Raw genomic sequence first — 14309 nt, 5'->3', positions numbered from 1 at the left:
AAGTTGTTTTAGAAAAGTTAAAATTTTATGCTTCTCTAAAAAAGTTCTTTTTGTTAATTTATGTAAAAACTCAATGACCATTTAATGTAACATTACTATTTACAACCAAACACTTATTAACTTTTTAAGAAAAAAAAAATTCAAAAAAAATCTATTATATATAATTCTTCATGTTAAAATTCTACTCTTATCAGCTATACCAAAAAGATCTCTTAATATAGTTTCTATTTTTGCTTTTGCTTTTTGTTTTCTATTTCTTCAAAAGTATCATTTGAATAAGTCATTTCTTATTTGTTTTGATTAAAAGTATTTTTAGACATCAGAAACACTTTCTAAAATTACCCAAATATTTTCAAAAAGCAACTTTTCAACTTCAAAAGTAGTTTTTGACTTCCTAAAAGCAAAGCTTTAGTATTTGTTTGATAGAGGTTTTTTTTTTTTTTTTTGGTTAAAAATTTTTATTTGAAAGCTAAAAAGCATTTAATGTAGTTCTTTTATTTACAAACAAGAACTTATTAATTTTTTAACAAAACTTTACAGATTAAAAGTTTATTTTCATCTAGTATATCAAACAGACATTTAAAATCAAATTTAGGATAATTTTAAAAATTTTATTCTTTTATAATTAGAATAAATAATTTTAAATTGCTAAAATATCCTTAATTAATTAATATAATACCACATCATATTTATCTTTTATTCTATCAAATAATCATACTCAAATTAAAACTTTTAAAATAAAAAACACATAAAAATTATAATATGGATCAACAACTTTAATGTATGAATAAATGTAATATATATATATATATATATTGATATAACAATGACTTTTAACATATATATATATATATATAAATGACTTTTTTTTTATTTACAATTTTGTATTACTTATATAGTTTCTTAAACATTTCTGTATATAATTTTATAATGAATTTAATATAACTATTAATCATTAATTATATATTATTTAATTTTAATATAAAAAAAATCATAACACACCTATATATAAATTAAGTTATAAATTATTGTATTATTTGGTAAAAAATAACTTATATATGTTGTATCCATTTTAATAATCATAAAATATACAACAACTATCCTGACTATAAAAATTATTACATACCATTACAATTTAATTTTTTTGATATTTTTAACAACATCTATAAACGAAATCTTGAATGCTAAAAAAGAATTAGAATTTTGGATACACCATATACTCTTGAAAAGTAGTACCCTATTCGCCGACGATTTGAACCACTGACTTTCAAGCGAGCCTAACCCCATCACCTCCGAACTCCTTTCCTTCATAGAAACCTCCATGGGCACCCTCACCATCAGCTCCATTGGTTTTCTCTAACAGCATCTACAGTGATAAAGCCTCAGCTAGTGAGGAATCATCCAAGAAAGTATCTTCTATTCAACAACTATTAACCCAAAAAAAAAAAAAAAAAAATTTCCTAATGCATTGGTCCAAAACTCATAATAAATTCATTTTAAAAGACAATTTGTTTAAATTGATTTAGGTATCAAAATCATTTTAACCTTCTTTTTTTTTTTTTTTTTTTTCCTCGGAGACTTTTTTTCAACTCTTGAAATATAACCTTATAGGTATAGACTTTCAAAATTCTAAATTCCAATTGGAATAAACTAAAAACTTAATATAAAAACATATATAATCTGTAAAAATATGTATACAATTCATATGCCCGTCAAAAGTATAAATTATTAAAATAATTCTGAAGTCTAAAAGTTGTTATTATTATTATTTTTGTGTGTCAAAAGTATAAAAGTTATTTCAAAAAGGAAATTCTGAGGCATAAAAGTAATGGTACCAAGTGGTGGAACAAAGAAAAAAGAAGAGAAATTAAACAATAACTAACAATATTTCATTGGTTTAACATTTGAATTCGGAAAAAAAGAAAACACCATTATAACTTCGTCATACTCATATTTTAAGGAGAAATAAGGCAAATCATAGTATAAAAAAATTGTTGTTTTTGTTATTTTTCTTCTCACTACATTATACTTCTATTTTATAAAGGAGACTAATGATTCATCATCAGCGATGTTTGAGCTATAATTATATGTTACTTTAAAATTATTTTAATAATTTTCTGACGCTCTTAATTAAATATTCAATTTTTATAGTAAATTTTTATATTCCGGTTGAAAATAGAAATTTAAAATCCTATAAACTATATAATTATACGTTAAAGTGTTGATAACAAGAATTTGAAAAAGAAACTTGCATAGAAAAATTTACACTTCGTTGATTTATTAGAGAGGATTTACAATTTTAATGTCAATGTGTTTTCAAAATTTTTTATCCATTTTTTTTTTTTTACTAAATACACTAAATGTCTCCAACGCCTTTTCAAAGGACACTAAAAATAAAAATAACTAAATTGTAGCAAACATTTTCTCAAAATTATTCTTAAAAAAGTACCAAATGTTTTATCTTCAATTGTAAAATATTGAAGAAAAATCTTTAGAAAACGTTTTTGATGGTTTTAACCCAAGAAAAAAAAAAAGTTTCATATGTAAAGTTAAAAAAAAAAAGGAAGAAAATTCGAATACAATTAAATGTACAAAGAAATAGAATATTATATATTTGATATAAGATTTTCATTTTGAGCCATTCTTTTTGTGTGCCCCAGCCAAGGGCCCTGTGGCCTTGTTCTTTAGCCAGCCCAGTCTAGAACTTCACACAGTTAAGCAATCTGGTCCAAAACCCATCATGCTCTACTACTTCTAGTGGTGCCTCAACAGGATCCTTAAAATTTGCTTTCTGACTTAACTCTTCAAATGCATGAACAAGATTGTGAAGCCTGGCAACAAATTCAATTAAAAGTGATGTAAATGTTGCTAATGACAATTGGGTTGCATTTTCATAAGTCTTTGATTCTTCTTCTTCTTCTTCTTCTTCTTCTTTAAGGACTCTATCTTCAGGAAACTTAAGACCTGCAGACCATGATACCTGCTTCTTGAACAATTTTCGAGTTGATGGTGGAACGGAGTTCAAGCCACTGGGGTTGGAATTTACGACACTTGGCATGTCCCTCACACCATCAGGTGTAGAGTCCAGGCCTGCAGGGTTCTTACTATCCCAACTTCGTGGCACCGGAACATATCTGAGATCAAGTTTAGCATCACTAAGTGACCGGTAGTCATGGTATTTGTTTTCTTCATCATCCAAGTGCAAGAAATCTTGGGGATCACTCAGCTCCTTTATTGGCCGATTGCCAATTTCCCAGCTTTCCGAATTGACAAGAAGGTAGGACTTCCGATCGATTTTCTTTTGCAACTCTTCTGCAGCCTCATGCACTTCATAGAGTATGTCAACTGATCCTATTTTCTCCATCTTCTTCACTTTGTTTCCAAGTTCACGTAATACACTGGCACCTGCATATCCTACTCTCTGTAGCTCACTATGGAAAACCTGTCTTCGTTCAGCTGGGGCCTGCATATGCACGAAAATTATCTCAAATGAGGTAAATCATCATTTTTAAATCAAAGTTAATAGAGACAGCTCAAGCTCTTGAAACACATTCAGTATTTATGTATTCATAAGTTCATCTACATATAACAAGAGAAACTACATTCATAAATATATCATCGCAGACAAATATGAACACCTAAACAAAAAAAGATCACCTTTAATACATGGAACTACATTTTATCATATGCAATGGAAGCTAATCATTCTATGTTATGCAACAATCATCTCACATGGCTTGGCAGCAGAAAATATTTTTAATCTCAGTAAAGTAACCCATGCTGCTCTTCGGGTATTAGATCTCAGATCCCCAAAATGTGGACTACCTCTCTGATTGAATGCCCTATCAACTGCTATTGCTATATGCATCAGGAAGGAAAATTTGTTTCTAAAAGATTGGCATTATTAAATCCCATCCCCCATCTCTTCTCTTCTTAAAAAAAGAAAAAGAAAAGAAAGAAGAAGTTAGAAACAATCCAAATTCTGTTGCCTATCTTCCTAGCAACTCTGGAGACAATTCACCAAATACAGGTCGCCGTAAATATTAAATGCTAAATATAAATGCAACTACAAGCAAATTCAATTCCTAGTCTCTTTTTATCCTGTATCCTTATCATTTTGGAAGTTTAGAACGAGGCGTGCTTGTGCCAGTTTCATCCTTGAGAGCAGCCACCTTGTGCAAAATGCTAGAGCCAAGGCTTAAGCCTGTAGATCTTCACTTTCAGGGGCTTTCTTTTATAAGACCCACATTTGGTTATGTAATTTTCATATCTTCCGCATACGGAATTTATCTCCCTTCCAAAATGGAAATTTAACTAAAATGTGTCATGAAATAAGGTAAAATATTTTCTTTAAAATAGCACACGACACTGATGCCAACTTCTATTTGACAGATGAATTTCTCATGGATCCCTTTACTGTTGCTACATCAAGTTATTTACTGAAATAGCTTCTAGGACTAAAATAATGGATACAATAAGAGTGCCACTGTTTATTTAAAGTAACAGGCATATGTCAGAGACATATTCAGACAACAAATGTATCAAACGAAGATCTCAATGGCCCAAAATACAAATTTTGCCACCAATGAAAAAGCAAACACACAGAATATGCAGCTAGGACATTATACTAAAAGTTTATACAGAATGGTTATAGCAGATCTTACTAAGTACCAATAGAAATGCATGACTACCTATTATTATGAAACCAAAACTGAATAATCTACTGCTCATGTGCATCATTATATTCAAAACACAAGGAATAATAATGACAATCAAAAGGAGCTACTTCTGAAATGAGCGTTAATTCAGTTTCTTTAAGGGCTCAAAACGACATTGTTCTGAAACCAGCAAAACCATCCCTAAAACCACGTGGACAAAAGAATAGATGTTTTTCATATTGGCAACAGCTATATTATGAGAATACAGAAAGTGCGATTACCTGTATTTCTGAAAGTAAGCATCCGTGCAATGCCATGACCATAAAAGCACAATGCCTCAGTGCTCCACTTACTGTTACATAGTTCTTCCATGGATATTTAAGCATTTTATAACGCCCATGAGGTGGCTCCCAGATGGCAAAACCCATCTTCAGACACAAAAAGGAGTTCAATAAATATACTTTTAGTAATGCAATAAATAGTAGATGCATCAAAATTGCAACTAAACATACCAGAGTATCTTCTTGGCTTGTAGATTGTAAAGCTGATCTGTAGCCGCTGTAGACAGGGTCATCAGAAGCTTGGTATGTAAGAATTTTTGAAGGGATCCTCTCATATTCGACACAGTTAAGGTAATTGTTCACACAGCCTACAGAAAACCACAAAAAAATTAGCCAAGGAACAAAAATAAGGATGAGAAAAGTAGTATTGCTGAACTGCTAATATATATGTGTGTATATATATATAAATCAATATAATGATTTTCATAATGAGAAAGATGAAGTTAAAAACGTGGCCTAAATCACCTTCCAAAGACGTTGCAAGACCCATGAAATTTTTTGCTACCAAATTGTGAAGATCCTCACCAGCCCAGATAGGAAAAATGCATATATTCACTCCCAGACCGACAGCAGCACCAAGAGCAATGAGTAAGAACCGTGTCACAGCTGTATGTATGAACTCTCCCGTTCTATTCCCAGATACCATAATGTAACAATATGTCAACAGGAACACTCGAAATCCATATTCATAAGGCTTCATTGTTGGGTATAGTTTTGCATAAGTCGCAATAAATCCTATCGACAACACAAAATATAAAAGAAGACAAGCTTTTAGCCATATACATTGACAAGCCAATCAAAAAAAAAAAAAAAAAAAAAAAACTTCCGAGCTAAAAAGGACAACCCAGACTGCAAATCCTTACCTATGATAAATATACTGATAATAAGAAAAACTTCTTCCCACTTTCCAGCCAACTGTGACAACTCTGCCATACCCAGAGCAAGCCCTCCAGCTGAAAGTGTCCCTATCCCACGGTTCAATCCCTTACTAAGAGTCGCTCCTGCAGATCAAAATAATAGCCATAAAATAAAAAGACAATAAGTAATTTCAGTTTTTAAAAGAAAATAAATAAAATCTTTGATATTAAACAAGAATTTCCCGTGAACACTTTTTTCTTTTTTTATTAAATACGGATACTTTGAAAAAGAGGTTTTTCTTTTAATTCCCAATTCAATGATGATGGTGGTTAGGAATTTCCGTAACAATTTATTTTTAAAAGAATAGCTATAATTGAATGAGTTAAAAAAAAAAAAAAAAAATGAGCCACAAGATTGAATCAGAAATCAAGGACAAGAAAATACCCCCAAAAAAAAAAAGTAAGAAAATTTCAATTCACAGTACCAATACTGAACTCAAAGACCACCACGACAGTAAGGATAGCCCAAACAGAGTACCGGCTCAACTCTTCGAGCGGTTCTTTCAGAAAAATAAGCAACGAAATGAGAGTCAGAGCAAGAGCCATTTTCGCAGAGAAGATTATCTTTCGTGGGTCGGATTTACCCATCTGCACAGCTTTGTCAACAACTTCTCGAACGGTTTTGAACCGGTTAACAATACTATCAGAAATCGCTCGGAAAGAGCAACACCGAGCTGACTTTTTGGGCTCTTCAAGTCCTTCAATGGGGTTGAAACCGGCAAGCTCAGAATACCCTTTGTTTATGGAAAGCAGTCTCTCTCTTTTCTCGGCGAAATTGTACCTGAAAGAACCGTACTTGGCCGCCATGTTCATCTCAGCCAAAAGATATATGAAAACTCAGAAACAGAGATTCTGAATTAGAAAGAAAAATCAGACGGAGATTTTTCTAATATGAAAATTCGTAATCGGTTTTATAGAAAGGAAGTGAAAATCTGTGTAAAAATATTATTCTCTTTTTTTTATTTTTCTCTTGATTGATTGCTTCTGGGAAAAGAGATTCTGAGGGAGGCCCGTAGAACAAAGAAATTTGGATCTGGCTGCTGGCATGGCAGTCGTTGGGTTTGCTGTCTCTATTCCTATCCTTTGGGGCGGGTAAACAGAGAGAGATACGACGTCGTTTTGATAGAATACTTTTGTGGGTCATTGTACGGAGCTTGCTATGAATATAAAAGTACATGACTAGAGGATTGGGCTACATACCTGACCTAGATAGTGCTTTACACGTGGTTCAATGTACGTGTAGCAGAACTCATTCTGTTTTTTTGCATAACTAGGTCCTCATTGAAAGAAAACAATAATAATAAAAATAATAATAATAATAGGTCCCATAAATAAAAATAAAATAAAAAAGTAGCAAAACAATGTATTTGAATAATTTTTTGGCTAATTCATTAACCAAAGATGAATATTTTTTTTTTCTAATTTTTTAGTTATGCAAAAAAAAAAAAATAATATTAGGTCCTCTTTTTTTTGGCTAATTTATTTACAAAAAAAGAATGATTTTTTGGCTAATTCACCAAAAAAAGAACAATTTTTGGCTATTATTATTATTATATTGGAAGTGTTAAATTTGGGTGTTACTGGAAACAATGGTTTTACAACTTGGTTGTCCTTGCATGACAATATCAAACAAGTTGAACAATTTGAAAATCTTGGTTATAAATGGTAAGAGTGCAGGTTCTTGTAGAAGACAAGAGGATTAAATAAAGGGTGTAGGGTATGACTTTAAATGCCAATTGAAGGGTTTCCATATGTTGGATAGAATGACTTTAACACCAATCTCATCGTTCAACTTTGTTTGATTTTGAGTTTTTATTCACCCCAAAAGAAAAAAAGTTTGATTTGAGTTTCTATCCCCACGCTAAAATAAAAAAATATTTGATTTTGTGAAATGTCATAAAAAGTTGGAAATGTAGTGGACAGATTGAGGGTAAAGCCTGTGAAAAGTTTACAATTCAATCCATGAATATAATGATGGTAACATTAAGAAAAAGAAATTACATATATTCAATAAAATCCACCTAATTTGTCAAAATAAAAAATAATAATAATAATAATAAGACCGACCCATCACCCTCTTTTTTTTTTTCTTTTTTTTTTTCTTTGACCTATGATTAAGACCGACCTATGCTATATTATTCATTTTAATAATGTAATTAATATAGTATATAAGAGAATCTCCAATAAAAAAAAAATACTATATATATAAAATATATATAAATTTGATTTTTGGGGAACTATCTCCTTAATGTATAAAGTAATATAGCACCTGAAGCAAAAATAATAATAATAATAATATAGCAAATTTTAAATGTTGATACTTTCTTTAATAGATTTTTAGTTTTAATATTAATTGATGTGAGAGTTATGGTGGTTGTCACCTAATCATATTTTGCTTACTAATAAAGGAAGTTCATAATTAATAACTGGAAAAAAAAAGGTTCATAATTATTAGTATTATTTTTGTGTGTGTCTTGAAAAGTTCATAATTATATCAAGATTTGAATCCTAAAATTTGAAGCTATATTTTTACTGGTTTTACGTTCGAATATATTTTGTTGTGGTACCTGAACAATTTTTATGTGTATTGAGAGTTGATGCTTCATGTTCTTAGGGTTGGATTGTAAATTAAGAGGCAGCAAAGATTTGACAGGTGATTGAGCAATTAATAAGTTTGCAAATAATATAAAAATTAGAGTACTATTATAAACACTAAAAATCTATTAAAATATTAATTAAAATGATACGTTAAAATGGTATATACTATTATTCATTAGTCAAATATTAATATAATTTATATCAATAAACCCTACAAAACTAAATGTAAATTAATAAAACGATGACACCATTGCACATTCTCGACACCATTGCATATTCTCTATCTTGAGCATAATTTAAAAAATTAGACCTTCATATCATATCTTTAGATTCTTGACTATGATGGGATCTTGTTTTCATTCTCTCTCTCTCTCTCTCTCTATCTATCTCTCTCTCTCTCTCTCTCTCTCTCTCTCTCTCTCTCTCCTCCTATTTCTTGTTTTTTTTTTTAATTTTTTTATTTTATGGTGACAGAAGATGGTGTCTTGAAATGGATCGCTCAAATCTGAGTTTTGCAGGATGCTGGCGACGGAGCTTTATTTTTGTTAGAGGTGGCCATGTAGTTGCCGTAAATTTTGTGCTTTTTATCCATAACTGCAGGCAAACCAAAAAAACAGAAAGAAATTGATTTTAATGGAAAAAGTAAAAGATTCCGGCCAAATTAAACCACTTGTAATCTTCCTATAGGAACAAGATGTGCATGGAATGTGTAAAGGTGGACATTTCCAATGAATGTAGTCAAAGAAGGCAACCCCACCTCATCGGGCTCACATCCTTCCTTTTAAAAAGGAAGCCAACCACTAATGTCATAGACCACAAATTCCAAAAAATCTAGGGTACTACGCCTCTCACAAAGAGGTGGACTTTTCAGAAGTACAGTTCCCATCTCTCCTATAAGATAGGATCCACTTCTATTAATCCATTGGCAAAAACATTTCAATTTGATTTTGTTGTTCTGTTTCTCTTTCTCATATAAATGGATAAGTTATTTCTTTCTCTTTCTCTTTCTTTTTCTCATATAAATGGAAAAAAAACAAAAATGTGAAAATTTATTTATTTGTTGATATTGGGATGGAAATTAAAACTTGGATAATTTTTTTAAGAAAACAATGGCTTTTATTATTGACCTATCTGCTACACAGATGAGAATTTTTTTTTTTTTTTAAAGATAAATACTTCATTTGTGAAAACATAAAATCATATTGTATATTATAACTGCTATTAGTGGTTGATTGAATGTTTTTATTTTTTATTTTTTTTTATCATTGGATATTTTAAATAAAGATCCCATATATGAAGGAGTATGGATTTTTTTTTTTTTTTTTAATATACCAATGAGTATGGATATTATCACTAACATTTCCCACAAAGACTTTTACTTTGATTAATTTGAATGAAACATTTTATCTTGTATGAAAGCTAACACGACAAGGTAATGTTTATAAGTTGTTCATAGAACATTTTATAATATCAAAACTGTATATTTTAATGTGTTAATAATGTATAATTAAATAATAATAAAAAAAAAAAACAAAGGGTTCACTTAGTTACCGAAAAAAAAAATTAAGGATATATCTGGTGTTTAAATGCAATTTAATTGTACCTTTAATATATAGGTGTATACATACATAGTAATATATACAGTAATAATTTAATAGGTTACCTAAGTGATCTTATTTTTGACTAACTAGAGGTAAAATCAATAAATAGTATATTACAATATTAATTTATAACATTTATTTTTATTTTTATATTTTAAGACTAAAAATTTAGTGAGGAAAAATGAACTCTTAATAGTGGTACATTAAATTGTCATATGTTGTATCACTAACAATAATGTTTGTTTAAGAAAATTAAAAAGTTTTTGTATTTTCTTTTCTATCCTTATTTAATATTGCACCACATTAATATCATACATCATAAAGTGAGCTAAATAGTTTACTAGATTAAAACTTTATACACACACACACACACACACATATATATATATATATAGAGCAGTACTATTTGTCACCATTGCTATTTGTCACCACCGGTGAACATCAGCAGTGGAACCTTTGCTTACATGTTAAATAGTTATTGGTTATATTTAAATTAATTTTAACTTTTAAAAAATTAAATTCCTACGTATAACTTATATATATATACATGGTTTCCACTAGTGAATATCACCACTGGTAACAAATACCATTTTTCACACACACACACATATATATATATATATTCTATTTTGGTTTGCTTAAGAATAACCCTCTATTCATGATTCAAATTCCACCGCCCTTAATATCAAAATAAATGAATAAATAAATAATAAATAAGTTGAAAATAGTTGATACAATCATATATTTGTAAAAACAAATTGAGTAAATTAATTATGAATTATTATCATTGCGAGTTATTAAACAATATCAAAATTTACAAACTAGTCCTAATATTTTTTTTTTTGGAAAATTCATCCCAGAACTTGCTAAACAATATTATCATTGCGAGTTATTAAACAATGTTAGTCTCTAAGTCATATTTTCGTTTGAAGCTCAGGTGTCACGCAAATGATGAACAGTTCCAAGGGTAAATACATTTTTTTACATTGTTTTATCACTTTCTTGGACAATTTGGAAGAGAAAAATTACCCCAAAGGTCGATCTGATTTGATCTAACGGGTCAAGCAATCCATCTTTTGATCCATCAGTATCTACTTATTCCAGCAATAGATTCCAGCGATTCTTATGGCGTTTGTTTCATCTCAATGTGAGAAATAAATCCCACATGCTAATTTTGCCAAATCTCAACAGATCGCAATATCCAAACAGGTTAGGTTTCGACCATGGTTCGCAATTTGGGTTTGGAGGACTTCTTGAAAATGATTTGTGAAGTGGATTTTGATTATTGTAATGAAATGCCTACAACCATGTCTCCCACCCAAAAGAAGATGGTTCTGTTTGTCAAAAAGTTGTGAGCTAGATAAGGATCCATCAAACTTCTATTTAATATTAACTAATCCTCTTTTTGAATAAATTCACACTTAAAAGAAATCAAATAGCAATGGATCAGTAATAAAATCACAAAAAAAAAAAAAAAGGAAAGAGAGACAGAGAGAGATAGAGATTACCTTTTGGAGGCGAGTGGTTCTGATAATGGTGTTGATGCGTGCTTTGTTGTTCTAGGTATATGTTCAACTTAACATTTGTTTGTTATATATATATATATATATCGAAATTCTATGGTGAGGACGGTCCGTATGAGGACTGCAGTATTAGTGACGGTTTTTCATAGTATTAACCACGGTTTTTTAAAAAATCGTCACTAATACTATGAAAAACCGTCACCAATACTGTGGTCCGCATGAGGATTGTCCGCACCATAGACGGACTGTATATATATATATATATATACACACAAAAATTGACGTTTTGTTGTTGGTGGAGATTCTGGGTATATCTTCAATTAGACGATTTAACGTTTTGGATTTGTTTTTTTTTTTTGGGGATAAAAATTGACGTTTCTGTGATGTGGGGGTTACGGGTATGTCTTCAATTTGACAAATATATTATTATTATTATTATTATTATTATTATTATTATTATTATTTTGTTGTATATGGATTTCTATTTTTTGTTGAATATTTTTTTAGATACACATTTTAAAAAAATATATTTTATTTTTCATGACTTTTACTCTTTTTTTATTTTTATCATTATTACTTTTACTTTATATAATTCTTTTATTGCAAAATAATTAACAGAATATTGTTTAAATATTTTTCACAAAAAAAAAATATTGTTTAAAATTTTCTTCTCTGTAAGTTTTATACATTATCTATTATCAATGATGACAAAATATTATACAAGAATAAAGAGAGAGAAGAGATATGTTAGTGGGTGGGTGTCACGGGGGTGAGGAATTCTTCCAAAATTTTTTAGCCTCCGTGCTACCTAAAGCACCACCAACTCTAGTCAGCCAACCCCACGTGCACAACTTGCACGCCATTGCACAACGGAATAATAGAATGTCACAGTGGAATGAATGCACCACCTATGCACTCTCTCTTGGCCCGAGGCTCCAACCTTGGCCTACCTTTGAATATTTGAAGTCCGTCTCGAGGTTTCGTGCACCACCACCAAGCACACTCACACAACTACACAATCCGAGGGTCAAATATGCTTCACCACACACTCTCACACACACACAGTGTATAAGCAATCATAAAGGACTCACAGCATTTACGAGGTTACTCCCCTGCCTCAACTTTTTTTTCATTAACTCAAGAAAACAAATATTACAAAGCCCTATCACACATGGATCACCATAGTCTCTTTCTCTACTAGGTTGAATTATGAGGTTGATGTCTCATGCTCCTATTTCTACTCTTATATATACAAGTAGAGTGCGACTAGCATCTCTAGTTGCATAGGATTACAACTAATCCTCATCCCTAGTTGTTAGGATCACAACTTACTCTCCTATTTGTGCAGGACTTCGAACCAGTGTCCTCGCGACACCTAGCTTTGGTAGTTATCTACCTCATAACCACCTGCCACATGTCATGTGTCCATCCATTCCACGTGTCCTCTTTAGCCATATCCTCATCCTTTTGAATTCAACTCAAGTCCATCTGAATTTAAATTCATCTCTTTTGAATTCAAACTTACTTTCAACCCTCCTGCATCTCCTCTTATCAAGGCTTGCAACCACCTTTTGAATTTTGGCCAATCCATACTTAGCCACATTTCAAAATCCGGCCTATCCATTATCTTAGTCCAATTTTTGAAATGAAGCTTATCCAACAATCAACCAACCTTATCCGCATCTAGTGCTTGGCGACCCCGAAAATCATGGCCCTCTTGTCCCTTTGTGCGTGGCAGTCTCTAGTAGCCCAACCCGTGCATAACCAAGCAGCCATGCTGTCCATCGCATGTGTGCAACTTAGTGGCTCTTCGCACCCAGCAGCTTCATGTCTCCGCACGCTTGCCTTGGATCCATTCAGGCTTGCTGTTGCATGTTGCAACCTCATTTGCTGCCCACGAACCATGACACAACCCTCTTTGGCTTGTCATGCTCACTTTGGTGCAACTCGTATGCATGCTCGCACATGCACACCTTCTTTGGCCCTCGGTCACATGCACCTTCTTGTATATGTTATTGACTGCTCATCCAGCCCTTGCCATCCTTGTGTACATATGGTCTAGGTCTTGTTTGCCCACGATGCAAAGTCCATCATGGACCACCGTGCCATGCCCAAGGCCTCCACCCAATGTCTTCCTTGCTACGTCATGCCGTGCAACCCACACAGCTCTGTTTTCCCACAACGACGCCGTGTGCCAACCACCTAGGCACACCAAGGACCCAAGCATGTCTCATGGCCGCCATGCTTGGTCCCTACCGGAATGCTTAAGGGGCTAACAGTGGGAAACATAAAAACACATGTTTTACCTTTGAAATTGCATATTGCATGCATCACAAGTGAGGTTAATGGTATGTTTCTGACAAAAATGAAATTGAGCAGTAACAGCATAACATTTTGGCAAGTTTGAGAATAAATTTTGCAACCAAAAAAAAAAAAAAAAAGGGGACCAATTTGATAAAAAAATGATATAGTTTAAGGATATGTAATGATAAAATTCCCTTAAATAAAACTACTTAAACTATAAGAGGGTGTATTCAATCTAGAGTTTTAAGGTAAAGATTTTAAAAATATTTAAAAATTTAAAAGTATTCAATTTAGATTTTAAAGGAGTCTATATAAATCCAATTATATTCAATTCAGATTTTAATGGATTTCATAAAAATCCATTAAA

The 14309-nt window shown here is 31.3% G+C and overlaps 1 protein-coding gene across 1 annotated transcript; it reads right to left on the bottom strand.

Moving 5' to 3' along the window:
- Nucleotides 1–2587: 2587 nt before the first annotated feature.
- Nucleotides 2588–6992, bottom strand: LOC107418842 (aluminum-activated malate transporter 9). The gene is made up of 6 exons (XM_016027526.4): nucleotides 6342–6992; nucleotides 5863–6000; nucleotides 5465–5734; nucleotides 5171–5307; nucleotides 4940–5086; nucleotides 2588–3463 (listed from the first exon to the last, which is right to left on the bottom strand). Exons 1-6 carry the CDS (start codon nucleotides 6727–6729, stop codon nucleotides 2699–2701), a joined length of 1845 nt encoding a protein of 614 aa, XP_015883012.2. The 5' UTR covers nucleotides 6730–6992; the 3' UTR covers nucleotides 2588–2698.
- Nucleotides 6993–14309: the final 7317 nt, after the last annotated feature.

The sequence above is a fragment of the Ziziphus jujuba genome, chromosome 2 (genome assembly GCF_031755915.1).
Source record: "Ziziphus jujuba cultivar Dongzao chromosome 2, ASM3175591v1".
Lineage (NCBI taxonomy): Eukaryota > Viridiplantae > Streptophyta > Magnoliopsida > Rosales > Rhamnaceae > Ziziphus > Ziziphus jujuba.
The sequence above is the reverse complement of the archived record's forward strand: the minus strand, read 5'-3'. Positions and strand labels throughout refer to the sequence as shown.

Bases quoted from the DNA above. Each gene is read 5' to 3' on its own strand.
- LOC107418842 (XM_016027526.4), bottom strand. From the start codon at position 6,729: ATGAACATGGCGGCCAAGTACGGTTCTTTCAGGTACAATTTCGCCGAG. The intron at 5,308-5,464 runs GTGATTTAGGCC...GGTTTTCTGTAG, and splicing joins TCTTGCAACGTCTTTGGAAG to GCTGTGTGAACAATTACCTT. The intron at 3,464-4,939 runs GTAATCGCACTT...GTGCATATGCAG, and splicing joins GCTTACTTTCAGAAATACAG to GCCCCAGCTGAACGAAGACA.